We start from the raw sequence: 12,084 nt of genomic DNA, 5'->3' as shown, positions 1-12,084 counted from the left end.
TTCTGCATCACAATAAATTACCCATACCTGAGGCTGGGTAATTTATAAAGAAAAGAGGTTTAATTGGCTCACAATTCTGTAGGCTATATAAGCATGGCACCAACATTTGCTCAGCTTCTGATGAGGGCTTCAAGAAGCTTACAATTATGGCAGAAGGCAAAGTGGGTACATGTGTTTCACATGACAAGAACAGGAACAAGAGAGACAGAAGGAGGAGGTCCCAGACTCTGTTAAATAACCAGGTTTCACATGAACTGAGTGAAAACTCACTTATCACCAAGGGGTTGGTGCATAGGCATTCATGAGGAATCTTCCCCATCATCCAATCACCTTCCATCAGGCCCCATTTCCAATATTGGGAATCACACTTCAACATGAGACTTGGAGGGGACAAACATGCAATCCATATCAGCTATCAGCTACCTACAAGAAACTCACATCAGCTGCAAAGACATACACAGACTGAAAGTAAAGGAATAAAAAATTATATTCCATGTAAACAGAAACCAAAAGTGAGAAGGAGTAGCTGTACTTATATTAGATAAAATAGATTTCAAGATAAAAATTGTAAGAAAAGAAAAAGTTTTCAATTTAGCAAGAGGATATAACCATCCCAATCATATTAAATACACGCAGTCAACACAGGAGCACCCAAATATATAAAGCAAATAGTATTAGATCTAAAGGGAGAGATAGGCTCCAATACAATAATAGTTGAGGACTTCAACAAACAGTCTCAGAATTGGCCATCATTTAGACAGAAAAATAAGAAAGAAACACAGAAAAATAAGAAAGAAACATCAGATTTAAACTGCACTTTAGACAAAATAGAACTAACAGATATTTACAGAACACGTTATCCAGCTGCTACATAATGCATTTTTTTCTCCTCAGCACAGGAAACATTCTCCAGGACAGATCATTTGTTATGCCATTAAACAAGCCTCAACAAATGTAAAATAATCAGAATCATATCAAGTATCTTCTAAGACTACAATGGAATTAAACTAGAAATCGGTACCAAGGAAAACTTTGGAAACTGTACAAATACATGAAAATTTAAAACATGCTCCTGAATGACCACTGAATCAATTAAGAAATCAAGAAGAAACTTTAAAAATTTCTTGAAACAAATGAAAATGGAAACACAAAATACCAAAACCTATAGGATATAGCAAAAGTAGTGCTAAGATGGAAGTTTATAGTAATCGATAAATAAATAAATAAAAGTAGAGAGTTTAAATATACAACCTAAAGATGCATCTTTTAAAAACTGGAAAATCCCCGTCTCTACTAAAAAATACAAAAAACTAGCCGGGCGAGGTGGCGGGCGCCTGTAGTCCCAGCTACTCGGGAGGCTGAGGCAGGAGAATGGCGTAAATCCGGGAGACGGAGCTTGCAGTGAGCTGAGATCTGGCCACTGCACTCCAGCCTGGGCCACAGAGCGAGACTCCGCCTCAAAAAACAAACAAACAAACAAACAAAAAAAAAAACTGGAAAATCAAGAACAAACCAAACCCAGTATCTTTTGTTCTAAACCCAAAATTAGAACAAAAGAAATAATAAAAATCAGAGCAGAACTAAATGGAATAGAAACTAAAAAGAAACACAAAGGATCAATGAAACAAAGAAGCCTGTTTTAAAAAAAGATAAATAAAATCAATAAACTAGACTAGGCTATACTGATCAAGAAAAAAAGAGAGAAAACTCAAATAAATAAAATTGGAAATGAAAAAGGAGACATTACAACCGATATCACAGAAATACAAAGCGTCATCAGAGACTATTATGGACAACTTTAGCCTAACAAACTGGAAAACCTAGGGGAATGGATAAATTCCCGGACATATACAGCCTAACAAGATTGAACCAGGAAGATATAGAAAACCTGAACAGACCAATAAAGAATAATGAGATTGAATCAGTAATAAAAATTATCCCAACAAAGAAAAGTCTAGGACTGGATGGCTTTTCTGCCAAATTCTGCCAAACTCAGGAAAGAGCTAACGCAAATTCTTCTCAAACTAATTCTTTAAAATTAAAGAGGAGGGGATTCTTTCTAATTCATTCTACAAGGCTATCATCCTGATACCAAAACCAGACAAGGATACACACAAAAAGAAAACTACAATCTCCCTAATGAATATAGATGTAATCCTCAACAAGATACTAGCAAACAGAATCCAACAACACATCAAAAAGATAATATACCATAATCAAGTGGAATTTATCCCAGAAATGCAAGAATGGTTCAACATATGCAAATCAATAAACATGATACATCACATCAACAGAATGAGAGACAAAAACCGTAAGTTCATCTCAATAGATTAAGAAAAACATTTGATAAAATCCAACATACCTTCTTCATGATAAAAACTGTCAACAAATCAGGCATAGAAGGAACATACCACAACATAATACAGGCCATATACAACAAACATCATCATACTGAATAGGGAAAAGCTGAAAGCATTTCCTCTAAGAATTGGAACAAGACAAGAATGTCCCCTTTCACCACTTCAATTCAACATAGTACCAGAAGTCCTAGCCAGACCAATTGGGTAAGAAAAAGAAACAAAAGGCATTCATACCGAAAGAGAGCAAGTCAAACTGTTTTTCTTTGCAAATGACACATCTTTTATACAGAAAAAACTACTCCATCAAAAAACTTTTAGAACTGATAAATGAATTCAGTAAAGTTGCAGGATACAAAATCAACATACAAAACTCACTAGCATTTCTATACACTAATAATGAACTAGCTAAAAAGAAATCAAGAAAGCAATCCCATTTACAATAGCTACAAAATAAATAAATAACCTTAAAATAGATTGAATCAAGGAGGTGAAAGGTCTGTATAAGGAAAACTATAAAATGCTGATGTAAGAAGTTGAAGAGGACACAAACAAATGGAAGACATTTCATGCTCATGGTTGGAAAAATTAACATTGTTAAAATGATCATACTGACTCTAAAGCAATCTACAGGTTCAATGCATAATTATTAAAATACCAATGGCATTTGTCACAGAAATAGAAAAAAAAAGTTCTAAAGTTCACATGGACCACAAAAGACCCCAAATAGTCATAGCAATACTGAGCAAAAAGAACAAAGTTGGAGGCATCACACTACCTGATTTCAAAATATACTACAAAGCAATAATAACCAAAATGGCAAGGTATTAGTATAAAAACAGGCACATAGACTAATGGCACAGAATAGGAAACCCAGAAATAAATCCATGTATTTATAGCCAAATAATCTTTGACAAAGCTGACAAGAACATACACTGGGGAAAGGACACCCTCTTCAATGAATGGTGCTGGGTAAACTGGGATCCATATGCAGAAGAATGAAACTAAACTCCCGTCTCTCACCATATACACGTAGAATAAGCTCAAAAACTAAACCCCTATCTCTCACCATATACATGTAAAATAAGCTCAAATGGATTAAAGATTTAAACATAAGACTCAAAATGGTAAAACCACTAAAAGAAAACAGGGGAAACACTTCAGGACACTCATGTATGTAAAGCTTTTATGGCTAAGACCCAAAAAGCATAGGCAACAAAACCACAAATAGACAAATAGACAAAAACTAAAAAGTTTCTTCACAGCAAAGGGAACAATCAATACAGTGAAGAGACAACCTGTAGAATGGGAGAAAATATCTGCCAACTATCCATCTGACTGAAGACTAATATCCAGAATATACAAGGAACTCAAGCAACTGAGGAGCACAAAACACAAATAATACCATTAAAAAGTGAGGAAAGGATCTTAATAGATATTTCTCAAAAGAAGACATACAGGTGCCCAACAGGTATATGGAAAAATGCTCAACATCACTAATCATCAGGGAAATGCAAATTAAAACCACAATGAGGTATCATCTCATTGGAGTTAGAATGGTTATTACCAAAAAGACAAAAAATAACAGATGCTGATGAGGATGCAGAGAAAATGAACTCATACACTATTAGCAGGAATGTAAATTAGTACAACCATTATAGAAAACAATATGGAGGTTTCTAAAAAAACTACAAATAGAATTACCATATGCTGCAGTAATTCCACTACTCAGTATTTTTCTAAAGGAAAAGAAATCAGTATATCAAAGGAATATCTGCACTCCATGTTTATTATAGTACTATTCACAAAAGCCATGACATGGAATCACCCTAAGTGTCCTTAAACAGATGAATGGATTTAAAAAATGTGGCATATCTACACAATGGAATATTACTAAGCCATAAAAAGAATGAAATCCTATCACTTGCAGTGACATGGATGGAACTGGAGGTCATTATGTTAAATGAAATAAGACAGGCACAGAAAGACAAATATCGTATGTTCTCACTCATATGTGGGAGTGTAAAAAGTTAATTTCACGGAGGTAAAGAATAGAACAATAGTTACCAGAGGCTGGGAAGTGGGGATGGGTGGAAGATGAAGAGAGATTGGTTAATGGGTGCAGACAGTTAGATAGAAGGAATAAATTCTAGTGTTCAATAGCACAGTAGGGTGACTATAGTTAAGAACGATATATTGTATATTTCAAAATAGCTAGAAGAGATTTGAAATGTTCCCAATATAACGAAATGATACATGTTTGAAGTGATGGATAGCCTAAATACACTGATTTGGTCATTAACATTAAATGCATGTATCAAAATATTACATGTATTCTATAAAGGTGTACACTTATTATATACCAACAACAAAACCCTTCCTTCAAAAGAATCTCCAGACCCAGATGGCTTCACCAGTGAATTCTCCTAACACTTAAAGATACTGTTTCCAACAACAGAAAGAGGAAGCACTTCCCAACTTATGAGGCCAATATAACCATGATTCCAAAACTTGAAGAGGACATTACAAGAAAGGAAGATGATGAGAGTAACATCTGACCCCAAAGTGGAGGTTGCACTAGGATATCAGCTAGAGAGATTTTGTCCTGAGGCTCCACATGTAATACAAAAATGTGATCACACGTTTGCCAGAACAGATTGTGTTGAAAGTTCCTCTTACAATTTGTCAAGTTCTCTCCCCAAATACAATGCAATTCTCTCATTAATGATTTGCCTCTTTGGACTGAGCACTATCTTTTTAATGAATTGTCTCCTTACCTCTTGAACAATGCCTAAACTTTTGTCTGGTTTTATATTTAGTCCTATGTATGTATGAACTCAGACCACTCTTCTCTGTGGAAAGCAGGGCCACAGAAGACACACACTGGCTGCTGTATGGCTTTGCTTAAGGTCGGCCATGTCTCACTGGTATTCAGGCTTTATTTTCAATCCCATTCTCCCATTCCCACAACCTGCCTGCTCCCAAGCATCGTCCTACCTGATGGAAGTCACCCACTTGCCGGACGTAACCAGCCACTTCATTGTCAGATTTAAAGATCTTCCAAACTTTTTTCTCTGCCTTCTTGTATTCCTGGGATCCTTTCCAGTCCATGCCCATCAAGGAGCGCTCTGTCAGGGTAGCTGCCACGATGATGTCCAGTTGGCCATTGTACATCAGAACCTGAAATGAAATCAAGCCATCAGCAAATGTGAGATTCAGGAGGTGAAGCTCATGAATCAAGCCAGGTATAAACAGTGAGCCGGTGAGAGAGAAAAAGAGACAAGAATCTCTCTGAGATTTTCTTCTAGTTAGCCATAAACAACAACAATCTGAAATAAACTCAAGCCTTGTCTCTACCACTGCATTCTTCATAGTAATCTGCATAAATGCAAAAACATTTGTGTTGTATTACTCAGTGATACATATATACAGGTTTTACTTGGATTTATGGCTATGTTAAGACAGAGGACTGTGGTTACATTTTAGTGGAACTAAGGAATACCACCCCCCAGGATTTTCATGAAGCCTGCATTTCATTAACTTCAACTTCAGGCACTGCAGTCACTGGCAAGCTGAGCATTCTCTTGGGTATTGCTAATCCATATTGTCCTCCTCTCCTACACTGATTTCAGTGGCAAGTATAATTTTTTTGCAGCAGCAGACAGAGATTCAGGTGCCTCAAATTTGTTTCTTATTGGAAGCAACTATGCCTGCCATGCCACTTGTAAAACTTCCTTTTTAAAAATATGACAGCTGCTTGTCAACAGTGAGGAATGTTCTTTCTTCCTAGAATACAATTTTTTTGTGTGTGTCAAACTGATGGTTATCATAGGAAAAACAACACTGAGGTAATTCTTTTCTTTAATCCTAAAACAATTTTCAATTTGCTTGTAAAAAGAATTCAGATAATTCCCAATTCTGATAAAGTTGAAGAACTAATGGGGACAGTATAAAATGGCTCTACTTTTCAGAAAAACAGTAGCCAATTTTCTGCCCCCAAACTTAAAAATGTTGAAATTCCTTGTCCCAGTAATTTCAACTTACAGAATATATTCTAGGAAAACAGGTCCAAAGAATTTTTTAAAAATTATATATATTCATTGAGTCTTATGATGAAAAACTCAAACATAATCCAGAAGTCCTATAATTGAGTAGGTAAACGCACAGCAGTACAGGAATTCTATAGGATATTATAACACCATTTAAAAATGTTTCATTGAACCATGATGCAATGTGGGAAACGCTTATCACATAATGTTACGTATGAAAGCAGAAAGTCAAATATAATGTATATCACGATTATAACTATAAAAATCAGTGCACATATTCACATATATGGAATACAAAGTTTGAAAAATGTTAATAATTAATTTAGATGATAGAAATCTGAGTAATATACCCTCCTTTTTTCTACTTTAATGCTACTTCTATGCAACTAACATATTATCATAAAGTATTGCCACTCCACCTCCAACAAAGAGGTCAGCCTCAACTCCACGCTACCTTTGATCTATTTGAAGGCTCTGATCTATTTGGCCCGGGTGGAGACCTTTGGTTGAATCCTCAAATTGGATATAAAATATTTCACTGCATATGTTTCCGTCTTTCCCTTTATGGTGCGGGCTTCTTAAAAGGCTCAAACATAATTAAAAAGTCCAGGACTTTTACACACTCCAAATCCTCAAGCAGCAGTGGGACAGCAGTCAGACTAAGATGAAAGAGCCCCGGGCCCCCACTGCAGGAACATGAGGCCTTTCAAGTTAGTCAGTCACCATCACCACCCCCACTCCCCTAAGAAGAAACCCACAGGAAAATCCTGATAGATTTAAAGCCTGTGAAAAAAATTCAGCTCAACTCCAGTCATAAAATATTTGCATTGTTTATACAGAGAAATTACCTCAAAGACCTTGAGTACTTATGGCCTCTGCAAAACCTCCTATAGTTGTTTTGGCCAACAGTATGGAAACAATTACATATGATCAGTACCAGTGAACAAGGTTTAATTACTTCACCATTCTAGGAAGACCTGATTATAGCTGATTAGCAAAGATCATCATGCATAAAGTGATTCTTCTTCTAGAATTCAGTGTAAAAGATGCTGATCAATCAGCAAATTCATAGTGCATCCATTTAGTTTTACTCTTCATGGCCACTATAGGCAGCTTGCATCTCTCATGTGTCTCCCACAGCTTTCTTTACTGACAATCATTACTATATTTTGAAATCAATGTGATGTTTTTTTCATCCTTAAGGGACAACAGCAAAGTCCCCATGTTACAGCAAAAACAAATTTATATGTACAGCACTATATTACATGTTGAACTGACGTGGAATGAGGACCATCCCTGAGTTGTTTCTCTTGTTAGTCAAGACTTATCATAACAAGAGCACCAACTGTCTGGACCAAGAAACAGCGAAGAGCTGAACTGCACAATCTCACACAGGCGATGTATAGAAGGTCTACTTTTGGGTACAAATGGAAACCCTTCCTTTGCAAAGCAAGGAAACCATTTTGTATTTCTGAAGGGCACATAAGTCAAATGCAACAAAAAAGAAACCAGAATAATGATCATGAGAAGTGATTTCAAAGCTGACGCTTAAGGCAGGCCAGCATTAAACATAAGAATTCCAGAGCTCTTATTTTCACCTAAATGTCACATTTATTCTCATGATCCCCTACAGGAATATCCCAGTTAGGTGCCTCTAGACTGGATGAGTGGATGAGATAGCCCAGGACCCAGTGACTGAGCATGAGAAGCAGGTGGGCATGGCATAGAGGTGGTCCTGAAGCCCAAGGGCACTCGCTGGCTACCCACATCCTGATAGAAAAGTTCCAGGCAGGACCTTAGCTCTGACAGGGACAGGTTGGCCAAATATGTCTGCACACTCATCTCACTTCTCCCCTGGTAGGGTGACCAACTGTCCCAGTTTGCCCTGGACAGGAGTTGCCCAGCAAGACATTCAGTGCTAAAACTGGGACACTCTGGAGTAAACCTACCCTGAGGCTTGCTGGTATTTTAAGCAACAAGGTCTAAAGACAGGAGGGAGGAGACAGAGATGAATGCAGCTTTTAGCTACACTTCCCTTGTCAATAGTGATTGGAACAAAACAAGGAACAAGGAAAGAGCTGGTTGGAGGTGGTTTCCAGCGACGTACCACAGAGTGCCCTGAACACGCATGTCCTTACTTTCCTTTCTGGTCAGCTGCAGGCCTCTGGTAAGGGAGCAAAGCCACTGCTTTTAGAGACTTCTTTTACTCCTTATAGAGCTGGCTGCTTAGCTTATTGAAACTGACGGTTAAGCAATGTCACAGAAAAATGTTTATCTTATGAAAAAAATCAATGAAAAACTGAGACTTCACTTGTTTGTACTCTAATTATCACATATTCAAAAATGCTTCAAACCTGGGGAAAGAACAAATCAAAATACAGTTAAGTTATTTGAACTGTGGTTGATTGTTTTAGATTGGCTATTTTCTAGGTTTTTGTTTTGTTTTGTTTTGTTTTTGGCAAATGTGGTTACAATCCCTTTTTATTTATTTATTTATTTATTTTTAAGAGACAGAGTCTCACTATGTTCCCCAAGCTGGAGTGCAATGCACAATCTTGGCTCACTGCAACCTCCACCTCCTGGGCTCAAGCCATCCTCCTATTGGGACTACAGGTGTACGCCACTACACCTAGCTAATTTTTTTGTATATTTTGTAGAGATGGGGTTTTGCCATGTTGCCCAGGCTGGTCTTGAACTCCTCAGCTCAAGCAATCTACCCACCTCAGCTTCCTTCCCAAAGTGCTGGGATTACAGGCATGAGCCACTGCAACCTGGCCATAGAATGCTTTTTATTTATTGATTTATTTATTTTTCTTCAGCTTTTAAGTTCAGGGGTATATGTGCAGGTTGTTACACAGGTGAATGTGTACCATGGTGGTTTGCTGCACAGATCATCTCATCACCTGGGTATTAAGCCCAGCAACCACTACCTATTCTTCCTGATGCTCTCCCTCCCCCAACACCCTCCTGACAGGCCCCAGTATGTGTTGTTCCCCCCATGTGCCCATGTGTTCTCATCGTTTTTTTAAAAAAATAATTCTTGAATATAGCACACTGATGGGTCTTGACTCTATCCAATTTGCCAGTCTGTGTCTTTTAATTGGAGCATTTAGCCCACTTACATTTAAGGTTAACATTGTTATGTGTGAATTTGATCCTGTCATTATGATGTTAGCTGGTTATTTTGCTCATTAGTTGATGCAGTTTCTTCCTAGCATCTATGGTCTTTACATTTTGGCATGTTTTTGCAGTGGCTGGTACTGGTTGTTCCTTTCCATGTTCACTGCTTCCTTCAGGAGCTCTTGTAGGGCAGGCCTGATGGTGATAAAATCTCTCAGCATTTGCTTGTCTGTAAAGGATTTTATTTCTCCTTCACTTATGAAACTTAGTTTGGTTGGATATGAAATTCTGGGTTGAAAATTCATTTCTTTAAGAATGTTGAATACTGGCCCCCACTCTCTTCTAGCTTGTAGAATTTCTGCTGAGAGATCTGCTGTTAATCTGATGGGCTTCCCTTTGTGGGTAACCCGACCTTTCTCTCTGGCTACCCTTTACATTTTTTCCTTCATTTCAACTTTGGTGAATCTGACAATTATGTGTCTTGGAGTTGCTCTTCTCGAGCAGTTATCTTTGTGGCATTCTCTGTATTTCCTGAAGTTGAATGTTGGCCTGCCTTGCTAGGTTGGGGAAGTTCTCCTGGATAATATCCTGCAGAGTGTTTTCCAACTTGGTTTCATTCTCCTCGCCACTTTCAGGTACACCAATCAGACGTAGATTTGTTTTTTTCACATAGTCCCATATTTCTTGGAGGCTTTGTTTGTTTCTTTTTACTCTTTAGTCTCTAAACTTTTCTTCTCACTTCATTTCATTCATTTGATCTTCAATCACTGATACCATTTCTTCCAGTTGATCGAATCGGCTACTGAAGCTTGTGCATTCGTCAGGTAGTTTGAGTGCCATGGCTTTCAGCTCCATCAGGTCATTTAAGGACTGCTCTACACTGGTTATTCTAGTTAGCCATTCATCTAATCTCACATGCAGAGACACACATAGGCTCAAAATAAAGGGATGGAGGAAGATCAAATGGAAAACAAAAAAAGGGCAGGGGTTGCAATCCTAGTCTCTGATAAAACAGACTTTAAATCAACAAAGATCAAAAGAGACAAAGAAGGCCATTACATAATGGTAAAGGGATCAATTCAACAAGAAGAGCTAACTATCTTAAATATATATGCACCCAATATAGGAGCACCCAGATTCATAAAGCAAGTCCTTAGAGACTTACAAAGAGACTTAGACTCCCATACAATAATAATGGGAGACTTTAACAACCCACTGTCAACATTAGACGAATCAACAAGACAGAAAGTTAACAAGGATATCCAGGAATTGAACTCAGCTCTGCACCAAGCAGATCTAATAGACATCTACAGAACTCTCCATCCCAAATCAACAGAATATACATTCTTCCCAGCACCACATCGCACTTATTCCCAAATTGACCACATAGTTGGAAGTAAAGCACTCCTCAGCAAATGTAAAAGAACAGAAATTACAACAAACTGTCTCTCAGACCACAGTGCAATCAAACTAGAACTCAGGATTAAGAAACTCACTCAAAACTGCACAAATACATGGAAACTGAACCTGCTCCTCAATGACTACTGGGTACATAATGAAATGAAGGCAGAAATAAAGATGTTCTTTGAAACCAATGAGAACAAAGATACAACATACCAGAATCTCTGGGACACATTTAAAGCAGTGAGTAGAGGGAAATTTATAGCACTACATGCCCACAAGAGAAAGCAGGAAAGATCTAAAATTGACACCCTAACATCACAATTAAAAGAACTAGAGAAGCAAGAGCAAACACATTCAAAAGCTAGCAGAAGGCAAGAAATAACTAAGATCAGAGCAGAACTGAAGGAAATAGAGACACAAAAAACCTTCAAAAAATCAATGAATCCAGGAGCTGGTTTTTTGAAAAGATCAACAAAGTGGATAGACTGCTAGCAAGACTAATAAAGAAGAAAAGAGAGAAGAACTCAAATAGACGCAATAAAAAATGATAAAGGGCATATCACCACTGATCCTACAGAAATACAAACTACCATCAGAGAATACTATAAACATCTCCACGCAAATAAACTAGAAAATCTAGAAGAAATGGATAAATTCCTGGACACATACACCCTTCCAAGACTAAACCAGGAGTAAGTTGAATCCCTGAATAGACCAATAACAGGCTCTGAAATTGAGGCAATAATTAAGAGCCTACCAACCAAAAAAAGTCTAAGACCAGACAGATTCACAGCCGAATTCTACCAGAGGTGCAAGGAGGAGCTGGTACCATTCCTTCTGAAACTATTCCAATCAGTAGAAAAAGAGGGAATCCTCTCTAACTCATTTGAAGAGGCCAGCATCATCCTGATACCAAAGCCTGGCAGAGACACAATAAAAAAAAGAATTTTAGACCAATATCCCTGATGAACATTGATGCAAAAATCCTCAATAAAATACTGGCAAACCGAATCCAGCAGCACCTCAAAAAGCTTATCCGCCATGATCAAGTGGGTTTCAGCCCTGGGATGCAAGGCTGGTTCGACATATGCAAATCAATAAATGTAATCCAGCATATAAGTAGAACCAAAGACAAAAACCACATGATTATCTCA

General features: G+C 37.6%; 1 protein-coding gene across 10 annotated transcripts in view; it reads right to left on the bottom strand.

Annotated features, from left to right (window-relative positions):
- CPVL (carboxypeptidase vitellogenic like) overlaps nt 1-12,084 on the bottom strand; it is a 195,769-nt gene that overhangs the window by 29,810 nt on the left and 153,875 nt on the right. For all 10 annotated transcript variants that reach the window (XM_073009015.1, XM_073009010.1, XM_038004781.2 and 7 more), the window contains one exon: nt 5,355-5,537. In XM_073009015.1, coding sequence (XP_072865116.1) covers nt 5,355-5,537 — 183 coding nt within the window. The remainder of the gene's footprint in view (nt 1-5,354; nt 5,538-12,084) is intronic.

Source organism: Chlorocebus sabaeus, chromosome 21 (genome assembly GCF_047675955.1).
Source record: "Chlorocebus sabaeus isolate Y175 chromosome 21, mChlSab1.0.hap1, whole genome shotgun sequence".
NCBI lineage: Eukaryota > Metazoa > Chordata > Mammalia > Primates > Cercopithecidae > Chlorocebus > Chlorocebus sabaeus.
This window is presented reverse-complemented; position numbering and strand designations above follow the sequence as displayed.